The 17,819-nt window shown below is 42.2% G+C and overlaps 1 protein-coding gene across 17 annotated transcripts in view; it reads right to left on the minus strand.

Moving 5' to 3' along the window:
* USP54 (ubiquitin specific peptidase 54) overlaps nt 1–17,819 on the minus strand; it is a 119,567-nt gene that overhangs the window by 12,624 nt on the left and 89,124 nt on the right. For 10 of the 17 annotated variants that reach the window (XM_019745795.2, XM_019745799.2, XM_019745793.2 and 7 more), the window contains exons 11-19: nt 17,087–17,257; nt 14,402–14,533; nt 13,845–14,225; nt 13,396–13,621; nt 12,328–12,461; nt 7,375–7,542; nt 4,805–4,924; nt 3,689–3,884; nt 449–1,845 (exon numbers count right to left, since the gene is read on the minus strand). In XM_019745795.2, coding sequence (XP_019601354.2) covers nt 449–1,845; nt 3,689–3,884; nt 4,805–4,924; nt 7,375–7,542; nt 12,328–12,461; nt 13,396–13,621; nt 13,845–14,225; nt 14,402–14,533; nt 17,087–17,257 — 2,925 coding nt within the window. Of the gene's footprint in view, nt 1–448; nt 1,846–3,688; nt 3,885–3,940; nt 4,295–4,804; nt 4,925–7,374; nt 7,543–12,327; nt 12,462–13,395; nt 13,622–13,844; nt 14,226–14,401; nt 14,534–17,086; nt 17,258–17,819 lie in introns of those variants that run through there. The other 7 variants (XM_019745801.2, XM_019745800.2, XM_019745803.2 and 4 more) reach the window with 7 other exon arrangements.

Consider the following 17,819-nt stretch of genomic DNA (forward strand, 5'->3'; position numbering starts at 1 on the left):
AGGAGGGAACTACGGTGTTTCCCCCAAAATAAGACCGGGTCTTATATTAATTTTTGTCCCATTAGGGCTTATTTTCAGGTGATGTCTTATTTTTTTCATGTACAACAATCTACATTTATTCAAATACAGTCATGTCATCTTATCTTAGAACATCATCATAACGTACTAAATGCATCCGTCTGGCTAAGATCTTAACTGGGGCTTATTTTCGGGGTAGGTCTTATTCTCGGGGAAACACGGTAGCTCATGAGTGATGATTTTGTCCCCATTCTTCACTCTAGCCAGAAAAATGTTTCGCCCCGTGCTTTATGAATAAAGTCAGACGTTTTACCACTACCTCCTAAGCTAGGGATAGCGTTTGGACAGAACACCACTCCCTCCGATCCTGTCCTCATGCTTTCAGCTTGTATATGTCCCCCAACCCCCTTACCCGTTGTTGCATTCTTACCTGTTTGGCTATGTGGGTGCCGGGCCACATCCTGCTGTCCCCATGCAGAACAGCCAGCTTGAGAAGCCTGAAGACTGGCCTGGTAGAGAGACTCCAATTCTGAGGTCTCCTGCTCTGTGTCTTGGTTCCAGTGTGGATGCAAAAAGATGTGGTTTCTTTCCGGATAGGCCACACAGGTACGGGGATTGTTGGGGGAGGACTTCATTCCTGGCCCAGGGACCTCAGGTTTAAGCTGAGAATCACAGAGCCTTGTGACATTCACCCAGGAATCCAAAGGCAAGGAAGTCCCCAAGTCACTATTGCTGCCTGGCTCCTTAGGCCTAGCATCTCTCCCGTGAGAGGGCTTCCCTTGGTACATACCTGCCTCTGCCAACCTGGGCTGTCCTCCCCAAGAAGCTTCACCATTAGGCAGCCCAGAGTTCATGGCAAGAGAAGCATGATCAGCAGGCTCTTCCCAGGAAGGAAGCCTGTCCCTGCCACCCACAGCGGGCTGCTGTTTTGCCCAAGGCCAGTGGCCTTTCCCTTGACCCTGTGGGAAGGGAGGCTTAGCATCAGCAGGGCAAGAATTCTTCCTTATACTATTTGGCAAACTTCTATCCTGGGAACCTGCACCATCCCTTGGGGAGGCGCCTTGCATCCTCTGGAACTGCTCTGCCAGAGAGCGAACAAGCCCCTTTGTGCCCGGAAACTCTGGCCTACAGGGCTCCTCGCTGCCTCCGTCCACTTTTGAAGTCAATAAAGTTTTGAGACTTTTGGCTGGGAGGCATTGGTTAGTTTTCTGCACAGCATCAGGAGAGTGAAGCACAGATGAGGAAGCAGCAGGCATCACAGGGGGGTAGGCTCTACATGGGGGGAGGCTGGGCTGAGCGGATGGACTTGCAGGGCGACAGCCCAGGCTGTGTGCATCTCCTCTCTCACAGGTGGCTGTTCCGGGTGGGTGCGAATAAGGCATCACCTGGGATGAGTCAGCAGGATCCCTCTTTTCTTGGATTAACTGTTCTTGATCAATGCCTCTTCCTTCTTGAGGGGGGAACCTGGTGCAGCTGCTGTTGTCACCCCTGTAGCTTTGTAGCTTACCCTCTGGTATAGCCAGCGGTTCCCAACCGTGAGGAGAATTCTTCTCAGTCCTCTCTGGTGTTTTAGGTAAGCCCTGCCTGGGGAACACAGAGGGCTCAACACTGTCCACCTCAACTGAAGTAAGAAGGTTCGAGGCAGACCTAACGGGGGGATTGTGCTGTGAGGCAGACAGGTCAGATGACTCGGGGAATACTGATGAGTGTGACTCATGGCAGGAAGCAGGTGAGTAGACGAAAGAACTGGCCCCAAATTCTATATTCGTGTAGGGTTCCAGTTGGGCCTCCCGGCTTAGCAATACTTGGAGCGGGACAGGTTGTTCACTGAAATAAATGGAGAGAGCCAGTCATAAGTTGCCTTGAATAATGAGATCAGCTACAAAAAGAACTGTTCATTTGGTTCCCATTTCTAGCTATCCACAGAGGGAATAGTGAAAATAAATGGAAAGACAAGCACGAGTAAAATCAACAGTTCGGAGATTCACAAGAGAAGGCACAGCTCACACTCAATTAACAAGCAATATTAATCCTTTTTATTACATTCCCTCACCAAAGTTACACACAGTAATATTAAATAAAGCCCTTGCCAATATTCTTCACTACCTTTAAAGCCCTATTCCAATATTATACGTACTTGCAAATGAAAAAACAAAAATTGCTAGTCCCACATGCACATGACATGGAAAGTAAGCAAAGGCTGGAAATCACTCATACCTGGGGTATGAGTCCTGAGAGGCAGATCAGTCAAAAGAACCAAAAAGCCACATTTACAGAGGACAGGATGATTTGGGCTCATGGGATTACATAGAAATCAACCATTTCAAGTGTGTTTTCATAATCTGGATTTGGTTGTATTTCTCACTAAGATGTTCCCAAAGTAATGCAATGTGACTGTGTCAAGATTTGGGAATGGGAGTAGGGATTAACTGCATTTAGTTGGTTTCTCACTAACTGTTTTGTATTTCTGACCTAAAAAAATATGTTAGAAGCACTCAGATAAAACCTTGATCACTCACATAAATCAAGTGGCATAAGTTTTATGGAAGGAGTTTAGCTGCCTAAAATCCGATATTCAAAACACATCGGATCAGATTCTCAAATCATCATTCAATTAGTGGAGTATACTATGGGAGAAAAGAAAAAGGAAGATCCAAGCTATTAGCATTAAATTTGAATAATAACTATAAACTTTTGTGGGTACAGTCACTCAGTTACCCTTAAAACATTATGAAGAGTGTAATACTATACTTACGAAGGTTGGACAATTAAGTTCACAAACTTTCTACCGTGCACTTACATGGTATATGGGAAACCTAATGGAGTCAAACACATCTGGATTTGAATTCCACGCTTCTGTCACTTACTAGCTGAGTAATACAGGGTACCTTACTTATCTGATCCTCTGAGCATGATTTCCTTATTTAAATAGTATCACTAAATAACAGTCCCTACCCTAAGGTTATCGTGAGAATTCAATAAAATAAAACAAAGTGTTTAAGATTAGTGTCTGGGCATGGACAGATGTTCGAAAAACGTTAGCTGTTCTTATAATATTTATATTCTGAAAACTACGCAAGCTTATTAACAGCCACATTTTACTTTTACTTAAATCTATCTATTCTAAGTAACAGCCAAATTCAAGGGCTAAAATGTGAGAACTATACCAATGGTCAAGGGGACTTTTTTCCTAGTCTCACTGACCACAGGGAAGCAAAACAAAGGGAATCTTCATGTCTTTTCTCTATGGTTTCATCAGAGCAAGGAAGATTGCTTTTGCTGCTTCCATGAGACAGGAAGCACAGAAATCCCCAAATAAATCACACGGTTTCACCTGCAACATGAAATGTAGCTCAGACTGTCACATCTAAGAACTTAATATATACAGATTTAATAATCGCGTGATTGCACAAGTCCAGGGACAAACTTCCCCACAGGAAATATGGATAAGTGGTCTATTTAGGATGTTATATTTTCTGCATCTTTTCGAGGAACTATTAAGAAAAGGACCGGCAATGGGATGAGCTTCACTGTAGATCTGACCTGAGAGAATAGATTTTTTTCAGAGGACTCTTGTCTTCCCTGCTGACGCCAAGACAATGAGAGCTCTGGCTATGGAGCACCCACGGTCACTTCCTCCCCTGGCTTACATAAACTACCCAGGCTCTACCTTGTTGGCTGAGGGAGAGCCCCGCCCTGTGAGGGGGGGCAGGCTGTGGGCTGCGACGGCTGCTGCGATGATTGCTGCTGCTGCATGCGATCCTGTAGGCTCCGTGCTTTTCGAATACTGATTTGCAACTTCTTATCGACTAGGGCTCTGCTGTGCGTGCTAGAGCTGGCACCATGCAGGGCAAGTCTGAGTTTAGCTAAAATGCAAAAGAAAATATAGCAGAAACAGAACACAAAATACAAACAAAAATAAAAGGAATAAAACTGAACCAAAAATGAGCAAAGATATGCAGTAAAACTCAAAATATGTAGCAGGAATGTAAGGCGTGGACCATGCATATGCTGTGCAGGGCACAGAGCTGGCTCTGGCTTTACAAGGAACATTCATGGAAGCCATGGAGGCCAAACAGGTTAATTCAAATTTAACAAACAAACAAACAAAAAGCTAAACTAAAATGAGTCAGGAAGAGAAGCTGGTGCGTCCATCTTAGAGGTTGCCACTCTTGTCCTTTGCCACTGACCTGTCCGACTCTGGTCTCCACATTCTGCTCCCAACTCCCCCTTCCCGACGGCCAACAGCAGAAACAAGATCCAAACCTGCACCTGTCTTTATAGAACATAGCTTCTTGCAGGTCACATTTAAGAACCTGATAGGAATTCTAAGCCTTTGTCCCTTCCTGTAAACTAACGGTGTGGCATACCACAAAGCAGGGGAGAAACAGAAAGAATCAGATTCGCAGCGCAAAGTCACAGCCTGGGAAGTCACAGCCACTGTGTTTATTTCTTTCTGCCACAAGCTCCACCTGACTAGTCAGTGACTAGAGAAAGAGCAGACTAACCTCGCATCTGAGGTCTAACTTGTTTGGGATAAGAAGGTAGGCACGGCTGGGTCATCCATCTCTGGACTCCTCTGAGGTTATGCAAGTAAATATCCACAGGCCACAGTGACAGCGCCTAGCACACCCAGAAATCCGCAAGGCAAACATAGCTAAAGGGTCTCAGTTTGGCAGAGACTGAGGAAACGTAAAAGTTGCTTTTATCCCATCTGAGCGGTGACACTCATCACACCTATTGTGACGTTAATCAAATGTGCCACAGCCACAGTGATGTTACTTACAGATAGCTTCGTTACAGAGAGCCAAGGCTGCAGCACAGTCTCCTTTCTGTTCCAGATGCAGCGCTTCTTCAAATACTGAATCTGCCTCTTGCAGGGACCTCGCAAAGCCGTCACTCCTCCCTGAAAGGGCCAGTACTTTTCATTTTCATTATAATTGGTTCCAACTTCTCCTATGTACTGCTGTTCCCCTTCGGTGCACACAGATCCTTGCTCCTGAGCCTTTGGTCTACCCTTATCAACCATTCACTGCTATTAAGAATTCTCTGAAACACGTAGGTCGTCCATTTTTGCCTTAACTGAGACCTTACCAAGGCCCTGAAAGAGACCATGTCATTGTCCACCACATATTCCAACTCTAAGACCTCTTAGGGGGTCCCTCAAGGAAAGAATAAAGGATTGTTTATAGCAGAAGGGTGGGTTCCTAAGCCTGGAACTGACCTGATTTTCCACAGGGCAACAAGATATATCTTGCCAACCAGTATCAGAAAGCACCTGATCTCCACTAAGACCTCCACTGCTGTGGCTTCATACTCTGGGGAAATCTATCTGTAACACTTCTTTCCTACATCAATCCACAGTCTTCTCTGCACCACCCTGGAAAAACAGTATACCTCTTGGGGACAGATGGTCTACAGTTCTTACTTCAATGTACCTGTTGAACCACCCTTGTTGTTGGTTTGTATGCACATAGCTTTCTTCAGCACTAAGTATTTAATTGTGCCCTTGTTCACCAAACTGACTGCAAAAGAGTCACCTTCCCATACAATGAGCATGAGATATTCCTTCCTCCCCTGCAAGTGAATGTATGCCAAAGCAGGTGCAGGAGAGTCCACGTACAGTGCCAGACGAAAAAGCGAGAAAGTACTGAAAGGGCCGGTTTTGTAAAAGAATCCTCAATTTATATACCCCTTTGCCTCTTACTCACTCATAACCATAAACTGGCAGTAAGCTATAAGGGAAGTTCACATACAATTGGGATTAGTGGGGAGTTTTCCCAAGCTCACAAGAAAATCCAAATGTTGGAGTCATTCCTCCCATAATGTCCCCGTCCTCCACTTACCTCCACCAGTTGGACAGGGTAAGAAAGTCTCTTCCACAACCCTAACATTCACTCCCTAATTCACCATGGCTTTGGAGACCAATGGGAAGGCAGTGGAACTAGCAAGTTGGTTCTGAAGAACTTAGCATTCAGATTCTACGTGACCTCCAGAGATGCAGTCCCCCCCAACCTTCAAGCCTGAAGTTTTCTCAGAATGTTTGGAATCAACTGACTACGGCCTTTAGAATCAGAGGTGGTGGTTAGAGCCATGAAAACAAATGAAGCTCCCTAGAGAGATACAGACAAACTATAGTCGATCAATCGCTGTACTGGATTTTAATTATTCTAGAATCTGAGCACTCCATTCCTTGCTCTTCCATGAGATGCTGAACCAAAGTATATTGACAATGAAATATAGTAAATTGACAATGAAATATAGCTGGAGGGATTCCCTCTCAACTTTAATGTACTACCCAACAGGAGGGGAGAAAAGGCAAGGGAGGGAGATGAAAACGCCCCTCTTTCAAAAGCAACATAAACCTGAGACACCAACGCAGGATAGCTTGAGGGCAAAAAGGGAAAAAAAACACACAAACTATCCATATATAGGGATAGCTAAGGAAGTAGGAATTTAAAACTATTTTGAAAACAAATACAATGCCTTGAGAAATATAAATCACCAATTGTCTGAATCAAAAGACTATAGGATTAGAGGAGTAAAACGGCCCCCAAATAGGCCCCCAAATGAGCCCAGGAAGCTTTTCTATGTGTTGATAAAAAGAGGGAAGTGATCAACAGAAAGCAGCCACCCAAACGGCACTGACTAATTTTCACACTACTTTAGCACACTTTGTTACATATGGGGATTCTGAATGTTAAGAGTAATAAATTCGTTTTATTTTTTTAAAAATGGAGATATTGGTTTCAGGGCCGATTTAAGGTAGATACCTCAGTTTTTCTAAACTTCTATTTTGAAGGCTAGTGTCTTCTGGTACAAAGCGACATCCTAAAGCAACTGAAGAAAAAAGTGACTAATGTGGGGCAGTCCATGAAAATCGTATGAGATTGGGGCATGAATCAGCAGGGAATCAAAAGGCAATCAGGTTCTGTGTTCTTAGAACCTGTTTGGTGGCTCCACTTCCCTTGAGCTCCAGATGGGAAATCTCAAGGGTATGTTTCTGCCCAGCAAGTAGAATTCCCCTCAGTGTCAGCGCCCTTTTCTGCTGTTTCTGAATTGGGACTAGTTTTATTTACACCTTCTAAAGATGTTCATGGGAAGTATTTTTCATGAACAATATACTATCTCTAACTTATAGGCTTAACTGATGGGCCCAAAATCAGTGCTTGTCTCCAATCAACAGGCCTGTTACCTCCTATTTTAACTAGCTCTCCCTGAAATGGCTGAATTAAGATACAGTATAACTTTGCTAACGTGAAGACAGAGAATTTACGAGCTTGAATATTTTTTCTTCCCTCTCTTTCTCTCTCTCTCCATCCCCATCACCCACAACTTAATGCTCACAACAATTACCCTGATTCTGCAGTTCATCCAAGTCCATAAAGCGGCTGGGATGAGGGTTAAACCCTTTAGCTGCCTCTAATTCCTTCTCTCGTTTCCTTCGTAGTTCCTGTTCCTGGGCCCTCTTGGCCACCTCTTCCTGCAATTCATCCAATTCACTTTTGGAAGGTATCTCCCCACCTGGAATACAAGCAGGGGGAAGAGAAGTGATCACATTTCCGTAACTAAGACAGCACCTGAGGCAGTTATGGCCACTGCACTGCTTTCCCTTTGGAACTCTTGGCTTCGATTTGGAGTTCATGTTTTGAATATTGCTTTCCATATCAGATTCACAGTGAGACCTGAGCCATGAATTAATAATAATAGTAGTAGTAGTAATAATAATATGAGTGTTTTATAACAACATGACAACTAACATTTGTTGAGCACTAACTATGTGACAGGCACAGTTTTAAGCACTTTTACATATATTATTTCATTTAATTATCAAAACAACCTATTTGGTAAATACTAACCACGTCATAAAGAGGGTAGATAACTTGCCCAAGGTAACACAGATGGTACATGGTGGTGAATTAAAGTCAAATATGAGGTGTCATCAAACAATACAATGAATGTTTAAATTTCAAAAATTTGTTACAGTAAAAGACACATTGCCATTAATCCCACCCTTGCTTCAAACACATTTATCCCATCGTTCTTGCCACTTTCTGAAGCAGTTCTGGAAGTCCTCTTTCGTGAGTGTCTTTAGTTGCACTGTAGTGGCTGCCTCGATGTCCTGAATCATTTTGACTTTGGGGGAGCGCCAGAAGTCACATGGCGCCAGATCCAGTGAATAAGGTGGATGAGGACACACCGTAATGTTTTTGACAGAAATTGCTGTATACCAAAGCGATGTGTGACATGGAGCGTTGACATGATGGAGGGTGATTTACAGCACACTTTAAAACACACCTTCTCTCAACCGTAGCTCACACCCTACTGACTACACCGAACAAGTTGAAACTTGTCACACACTGTTACTAAGGTTCGATGCACCGCTTCCCATATTGAAGATCCCCTGACTTTCCGTTGGATGGCACTCGGCAGCAGCATTCACTGTATTTTGTGATCACAACAGAATGGCTCCATGTCACACATTGCTTTTGGTACAGCAATTTCTGTCAAGTAGAAACATTATGATGTGTCCTCATCCACCTTATTCAGCAGATCTGGCACCATGCAACTTCTGGCTCTTCCCAAAGTCAAAATGACCATGAAAGGAAAACATTTTGAATCAATTCAGGAGATAGAGGCAGCCACGACAGTGCAACTAAAGACACTCACAAAAAAGGACTTCCAGGACTACTTCAGAAAGTGGCAAGAATGGTGGGACAGGTGTGTTCAAAACAAGGGGGACTATTTTGAGGGGGATTAATGGCAATGTGTGTTTTACTGTAATAATAATTTATTTATTTATTTAAAAATTCACCATAGTTTTTGATCATGCCTCATATGTTAAATTCATAATCCATGTTCTTAACCATTAGGGAGCATTCTCCACCATGTACTGCCACTGACTCACTGGGAAGCTTCAAGCAAGTCAATTTCTGACCCTTAATTTCTACCATCTCCTTATGAGTTTGTAAAATGTCCATAGTAGTAAAAATTTAATTTTATCAGTGTTCTTAGATGGAACCAAATAGATCTAAAAGGATGTCCATGTTCCATTAAGTGAAAAATCAAGTGACAGAATAGTCTAGTATAGTATGACTTCATTTTATATTTTTTATAAAAATGGTAGTAATAAATCATCTGCATACTTGTGTAAGCACAGAAAAAGATGTAGAAAGATATATACCATAATTATAATACTGGTACCTTCAATTTGAAGAGGCAAAGGGCAGGTTACTAAATTGTTGGATTTATTTTACTTCTGTAATTTTTTAAAAGAGTAATGAAAGATACCAGATAAAAATTTTTGTTCTGTGCCAGACTAAAATGACTGGATAAAATTATGAGGCATAACTAGGGCTCACTATATAAGAGGATGGAGTAGTATGGTGTGTGAGAAACTTGTTGCAATTCCTTGCTACATCTCTTTTACTGGTTTAGGAATCCCATTGGTAAATTCTATCCAGCCAGTCCAGAATTAGAACTATTAGAAAAATAATGAGACTTAGTCTTTAGTGTGCTGAAAAAAGTATTGGCTATCTGAAGAAAAGAGAAGAGGAAATAGCCTCATGCATGATCACAACTTTCTTAAAGCAATGTTAGCTAACATAAAATAAATTGAAATGTGGGAAATACCTCGTGAAGCACCCTCAGATATGTACACGCACACACACACACACACACACACACTTTATAAGTGAAGTATATGTATGTACACATATATATGCACATACATACTATAAAGACAGAGTATATATTATATATAATATGTATACCTTAAAATATATATTATGAATGAAAATATATAGTAAAATATATAATACATACTTCGATAATAGTTATATATCGTTATATAATATATACTTCTATATGCTTATATAATCTATATTTTGCCTTTTAGTTTTTCCCTCTGTTTCGCCAAAAGCATGACTACTTTTTCTTTCTGTTCTGCTTACAGCCGTATTACTTTACTGCATCTTATGAGGAGGTTTATCCAATAATCTATAAGACAAAAACTGAGCAGACAAAATTATCCCTCAAAGCCTTAGAAAGGCATCAGGTTAGAGACCAACCATAGGTCCCTCCATAAATCCAACCTGGTCACGCCCCCCCAACTCCCCCACCCCACCCAGCACTGGACTAGATCAGTAGCGATTTCTTTGGATGGGCCTCAGATGAGGTACAGAGGAGCTCACTGGATCCACTCACCAATCAAACTGTGTCCTCTTCCCTCTGGCAAGCGGACTGGATGTCTACGGCATACTGCTCTCTAGTGGGGCCCTCCCCCTCCTCCAGTCAGTTTATTTGGGGGCCAATTGTGAATGGTTTGTTCCCAAACCTGTTTTTGCTGGTTGTACTTTTTCCACTTAAGACATGTAACTAAGTGTTATATAAATAGATGATATATAAGTGTGAAAAGGAGAGGTGCTTCTATGAAAACTACGCTGTTGCCTTGGAAAGACCTGTCAATGATGAATTTGCTTAAAAAAACAAAAATTGTGACTAAATTGAGTATAAACAAGATAACTCTAAAAGATTGGTGGGAAATTAGTAAAAATCTAGGCATATTCCACAGTCTAATTGATTTTTGGCTGTTCTAGGTTTTTTTTTTCTTTTAAGAAAACTGAACCTGGGGTGGCTGGTTAGCTCAGTTGGTTAGAGTGTGGTACTGGTAGCACCAAGGTTGCCGGTTTGAACCCCATATGGGCCACTGTGAGCTGCGCCCTCCTTAAAAAAAAAAAGAAAACTGAACCTGAAAATCATAGCAGATTTCTGTTTATACAGGAAAGACAATGGAGAATTCCAGACAACGGGCCCATGTTCAACGACAAAGCACTGCTCCTGTACATGCTTGTGAACAAGTGTACACTCATCTATTTAATTATGAATATATATGATAAATATCAACTCACGTAAAAAAAAGTGTGAAATAGAGCAAATGTATAACTTCGTTAGGAAGCATGCATTGCTGCCACAGGTTTTTAACTATAAGGTACTCCAGCCCAGGAGTACCGTATAGTATTGATTCACTAATTTCATAGATATCTGCTTTTGAGGCATTGTTCTGCTCTGCCAGATGTGAGCAACCTACAGCACTCACACCTAAGAGTTCATGTCTTTTATCACTGCTGTGTACCTCTCTTCCAGCTACCTCTAAGAACTTTCAGTGGCCATCAAGAGAACTGGTGGTCAGACTAGTAATGTTCCTGGTCTCATCTCCACAGGTTAGTACATAGTGTTCTGTCCTCCTCTTTTTAGTAAGCAGATTATATATCTAGAAGCTCGTTAAATCAGATCATAGTTAAGTTTCTGCCCACACACTCTACTGCCAATTGATATAACATACCAGGAAAACAGGGGTCGAAACACATCTTTTACATATAGTTGATCTCTAAGTTAGCAGTGCCCAGAACTCATCAGTAGACTAAACGATGCTGTACACTCACCACCTTCCCTCAGGCTTTGAAAAAAGTCTCCATGTTGGGGAGACTGCTTAGTTATCACCTTGATTTTCAGCTCTAAGTAAAGGATTTATTTTGATCCAGTCAGACTGGTTCTCTAATTAAGAGGAATATGCACTAGAAGTATATATGTGTGTGTGTGTGTTGTGAGAAGAATGCAAAAAGGAGCTAAAATCTATGAATACCTCAAACCTCTACCTTAAACTCCAAAAGTCCTTTATCTTCAGACATTGATTTGTTAAAATGCTACCTTCCCTTAGAGAAAGCATAGTTTAAACTACTTTCAGTCACTTATACCTAGTGTGAAGGAGTCACATCATTCATTGACAGCTTGTTTTGAGGAGGGAGTCTGAGGACACAAGGCACACTGAAGAAGAGAAAACCACAGGGGTACTGGGCAGGATACAGAGGCCGGGGTGAGGGGAGGTATGACCTGATCGTTTCCTGGTTTTGCCCACAGTCTACATGTTTCCTTTTGTCATCTCAGTTCATAGCACTAAACAAGAAAAAATCCATTCCCAAGAGGCTGCCTCGATACCAACGAAAGCCCTTGGACTTATTCTTCTGAGGAAGGCAGGTGCTACTGACACTGTTCACCATATTTCTGTTCCTTCTTGCTCCCACAAGGGCTCTTTCCAAGGCAGAAAGAAACAATTAGACAAGTTGTGATAGAAAACTGAAAATAGATAAATCCAAAGATGGAGTAGCTCAATTGCCTCCACATTTACATTCTGATGGAATACTCAAAGTGCAATGGTCCTCTAATTTCAAATGTGCTCAGGTGAGGCTGTTTCCCAAACAACATCAGCAGTCAAGTCCAGTCCTCCAAACCCACTGTCCTTTTGCTTACCTAATAGGGGCTGGTTCTTCATCCAGCCACTCCTAGATGCTATGGAGTCCGCCTCCAGGATGCCACTGCTGTGAGACTTTGGGATGTGACGCCAGGAAGGTGTCAACCCAGCTGATCTCTTAGCACTTGGATCCCTTCAAAAGAGAAACCAGAGTCTAGTGAAAGAAAGCATCACAAGGGTGGTAAGTAGGAATAGTCCTAGGACAAAATTCCCTCAAAAAAACAACAACAAAGCATTGAACTAATATGAAGTATCTGCTAGGCTACTTCTGAAAATTATAATACCCATTCCTTCTCCCACGTCATCTCACCTCATTCACATTTGTGCATCTAGCCCAGTGTCTGGCACAAAACTTATTTAATGAATTAACAAACATATGCTCTAATATGGATTGCCTTCCTCTTTCTTACACCTATGTAGCATCTTCTCATGTGTAAAATTGAACAGGGTCCTGTGGCCAGGAAAGAGCAGTGGGAAAGTATGAGGATGTGGTTATCACCCTCTAGAAGATCTAATCATTCCTTTCAAAGCAGTTATATACTGTTAGGAAAATTGCCTCTATGGCAACTCAGTAAAAGCAATGTATGAAGATCTGAAAGTTATAAAGCAAACTGGGCTCTATGGAGAGGATGCAATGAGCACTATTAAACTGTCATTGTTATGGAATTATGAATTATCATTGACTTCATAAAACAGGGGGTCCCCATAACCCTAAAAAGAAACCACAGAAACTATCCTAAAATGAAAGGCAAGAATAAATAACAATTGGGTTTTCTCTCTGACCTTGGGACTATATAAGTTTTGATTCACTAATTCATTCTTTCAGTAAAATTATTTACTAAACAATGATTTTATACATAGTACTTAAAAATTGTTTCGCCTTTCTCAAATGCGTTTGCTCTTTCTACCAGCAGAGGGCGCTGTTGCCACAGAAAGTAGATAGAGCACAATACTTTGCCCACAAGAAGGTAATCAAGTCCACCTACACACTTGTCTGAGTTGAAAAGCCTCTTGGTGGCTCACATTGCTGCAAAGGACAATGCCGCTATTCAAAGACCAAACAGTACCTGCAGACACTCTCGGGCAGAGCGGCATCCAGGCTGACAGGGCTGCTGCTGTTCCTTTCACTGCTCTCATAGCCAGATTCCATCCGCTGAATTAGGCGGGGGTGCTGCTCTAAAAGGTGAGAGCCCGGCCGTGCTGGGCCCCAGGGCTTGTACTGGGGGCTTGGTGCAGCAGTTTTAAAGTCGTAAGTAGGTGGCTTGCTTAGTTCATCTGGTGTAAATTCTTTGGCTATCGAGATCAAAGGAGAAGTATGAAAAAGGAGACAGATTTAGCATCTACCTCAAATCAAGACATAACACCTCCATCCATGCATTTAATGAATTTACATCCCCAAAAGACTCAACATAAGGGTAAAAATGTACCTAGCCAAGTCTACCAGAAAATCCTGGGTTTTAAAACACATCAATCAACTTTATTCAAAAGCCCAATTGTTCCCTAATTATCTCCTCACCTGAATCCTCAGAAAATGGGCTAAGTTGGGTATAGCCACAGTGCTTCCTTTTCTCCTTACTAAAGATACTGTCAATATTCAGAGACTCCCGTTTGGGTCTCCATGTTGGTCGATACTTGCTAGAAGAACTGGATTTTGACTCACTGCTGGTGCTCTCTACTTCCCAGTCACGAGAGTGTAAAAGCAGGTTCCTAGGAGGTTTTTTATCAGTCTGGTCTCCTCCTCTCCCTCCACAGGGATATCCTAGGTTGGTCTGAGGAGCCTGGGATGGTCTGTTATGGATCATATTGCTGACTGTCTCTTTAAAATCCCTTAACCTGCTGGTGCCGCCAGACGGTTTAGAGGCGTGCCTAGGCGCCTGCTTTTCTTTCAGTGTTTCTCCTAAAAACACAAAGAATGAAACAAATACAAATGTGTAAAGTGCTCATGGATACCCAGACCCCAACGTTGAGAAAGCAAGGGAAGCCCTTTGAGCAGAAAGGAGAAGCCACAGTCTGGAGTGGGGGTGGAGGGTGACAGAGTGAGTCAGGAAAGAGAAGCGGTGCAGAGTGGCTTGCCTTCACTGTGGTACCCTGACGCCTGAGGCTCGTCGCCTTTCCTCCTAACCCGGCCAGAGCTCCTCTTGCGCTCTATCAGCGACCCTTTCTTGGATGTGAGTTTCTGATTACATTCGCTATCAGTCAGGTGTCCTAAAAGAACAAGGAAATGGGGGTAAGCTGGGAGCTGAGACTGACCTCCATCCTCTTGAGAACCTAGTCTCCCTGTGGGATTCATGGCAGTGTCACAAACTCATGGACTCATGGACTGGAAGCGGTAGGGGCAAGGCCAACTGATTTAAGTGCAGCAGGAATCTCTCAGGAGATAAATTCAAAGAAGCTCAAGCAGTTAATGGGAGCTTCCAAATTCACAATGTCTCCAGAGCAATTACCAGTCTCAATGCCCCTCATAATCTTTCCCAGTGACCCAAAGGACACATTACTTGGTCATTTTTAAAAGGCGAAAGTTTCCGAGATTGTATGAAAATGTCATGTACCAATATATCTTCACTCTCATAACTAGAAGACAGAGCTTTCCTTTTGTTTATTTAGCAACACATACCAAGTGAAGCCTAACTTCAGGACCTCTGGTTTTATCACAGGTGCCCCAGCTTCTGCCCACAAGAGCGACTTTAAGACCCAGTTCTAAATCTTCCTTAAACGGGAATCATTTAAAACGTAAGTCATCTGAACTTTGAATAATTCTCCTTCTTATCCCCAGCCATGCTTTATCAAACTTGGCTTCACCCAGAGATTACACTTCATAGTTCCTCAATACCAACTGCTGGGAAACCCAGGAGAGCTGGGCTTTCTTATGTAACTTGCCTCACTTTATACCCAGCGTATGTGAATGTATGAGTATGACTTGACAACTGCAAAGGTCAGATCCTAAAGGATATAATCATCTAAGGTGCTGTGGGCCAGAGGTGAATTCAGCAACTGAATTAAATTGGAAGACAGGCTTAGAGAAAATCCCCTAGGTTCTCAAACTGAGAGTTAACAGAAACTTGTTTTCATATTTAGTATATAAAGATTCTTGGACATATTCAGGTATTAGCAATGTAGTGATATGGCTACATATTTTCAATCAATTACCAATGTGATCGTTTTTTGCTTTTATCTGATCCTTTGCTACCTCTGGACCCATAAGAAAGGTTTTAGGAAGGAGGAAATCACTTAGAGGTACTAGACCTACAAACGTTAAACCAATGGGGGTCTGCTCCCCCACCTCCAGCCATTCACAAACCTTTAACATAAACTTGACTCTCCTGGAAAATATGCCTTATTTATCCTGTGACTTAGCTTATCTCTGGTTGTTTCATAAATATGGTTTAAAAAAAAAAATCACACTTTGCAGTAGTCATAGAAACAATAGTCATCTAAAGCAATCCAACATGAATCTGACCAAACCTCTAGATCAAATTTACAAGAAATACACAGCACAAAGAAACAGGCTAAAGTTTACTATAGGGACACAATCAGCAAAATTTAGAATGTGGGGAATCTACAGGACAAACTACCTAGTTCTTCAAAAATAAATTGCAAGGGAAAAAATAGGGGAGAAACCTATAGATTAAAAGAAACGCAAAAGACTTATCAACCCATCGCAATGTTACAGACCTCATTTGGAATCTGAGTCAAACAAACAAACCATTAAAAAATTATGACATTTATAAGATAATTGGATATTTGAACACTCATTGGTTATTTCGTGGTTTTAGGAATTATTGTTAATATTTTTAAGTGGGCTAATGGCATGTTTCAAAAATGATTTCTTATATTTTAGATAACAAAATAAAATGTTATGGAAAAGGTGGTATGTCTGGGATTTGCTTCAAAATAATCCAGGAGTGGGGGAAGTGGGTAGAGGTACAGACAAAAATAGATTGGCCATGAGTTATAATTATTGAAACTAGGTCATGGGTACATGAAAGGGGCAGTACACTATTCTGTATTTCTGTATACTTCTGAATATGTTTGAAATTCTCTATTTAAAAAGAAAAAGAAAAAAAGCCACGCCCAGAGTATAAACCCCCAATCTCTAGCCATGAGCTCTAATTCCCAAGTCTCTAAGCATATGGGCATCGTTCTGGGCCGTAGGTGATGAACTTTCCGTCTCAGCTGTCAGTCACTCACTGTCCTTCCTTTTATGCCCTGTACTGATGTCTTCCAGTAACACAGGCACACTCTCCTATGGAACAACAGAACAATTTAAGAATGTTCTCTGCCTGGAATTCACAATAACAAACAGGCTAGATTTCATTCTTTGGTGCCTCTGTCCTTGAGGAAGCCTGGCAAGGCGATGAGCAGGTGTCCCCTTCTCTCAAAGCCCTTCCCTTGGGACAAAGTCTGGCAAGAGAACATGATGAGGTGCAAGACCACAAGAGTTCACTGGGGCACAATAAGAGTGACAGGGATCAAGAGCACGGCCGGAGAAAAGCAGATTTCAGAATAAACAATCACATAGTTAATCACGTTACAACGGTCCTTACTGACAGGCTGTTGTTGACAGGAATGGGAGCAGGGGAAAATCATCCTTCACTCAGAATTGCGCTGCTCCTTTTGATCCCACTCAATTACCCAAGTTCTGTGCCTTTCTCCCTTTGCATGACCAACATTTCTGACTTTCCCCAGTTACTTTTTCTTGGAAAACCCTCCACGCAGGAACTGAATCAGGCAAGCAGGATCCACTGCATAAGTCCCTACCTGTGTCCCGACTGCTCTGAGACGTGGACTCATTCTCCACATTATAGATGACTGTTCCCTGAGAATCAGAAGAGAAGTGACTGACCACAGACTCATGGTGGGGGTGTTTGTAGGGATAGCTCTCCGTTGAGGAATCTGTTCGAGTATCACTTGAGATGGAGGGCTCCCTCCCTGAGGGAAGGAGGAGACACATACGCAAAAGTAAGGAAAGAGAGAAGGACCGTGACAGAGAGGGGTAAAGAGTTGGATGGCAACAAAGGTCCATAAGGCAAGAACTTCCTAGATGGCAGGGTGAGAAGGATATACCAGAGCCATTCTTCCCAACACCCAACTTCCAGATAACCCAGACATACAAACAATTCCTCCCACTCCTGCCCCTACCTTGCTGAAGCCCTCACTTTGCCTGCCACTGTGAAAAACTGTGGGGCTTTTAGAAAACCTATGGGGGAAAAGTGGAAGAAAGGAAAAAGTTGTGAAAAGTAAGATCTATTTAGATGAAGAGTCCCAGGCCAACCTGGCATACATAACCCCTATCCCATAATTTTTCTCCTATACTGCTAGAAATGTCACTTTAAATTTTTTAATTGACATTATAAGCATTTTTAATATCTCTGAGAAATTATAGGACTGTTACTTATGCTTCTGTGTGAATTGGCTCAATCAGACTACTTTCCTGTAAACACCTAGCTGAGATAAGCACAACAGTGGAAATGGGTATTTGATTGAAGGGAGA

This window comes from Rhinolophus sinicus, linkage group LG07 (assembly GCF_036562045.2).
Source record: "Rhinolophus sinicus isolate RSC01 linkage group LG07, ASM3656204v1, whole genome shotgun sequence".
NCBI lineage: Eukaryota > Metazoa > Chordata > Mammalia > Chiroptera > Rhinolophidae > Rhinolophus > Rhinolophus sinicus.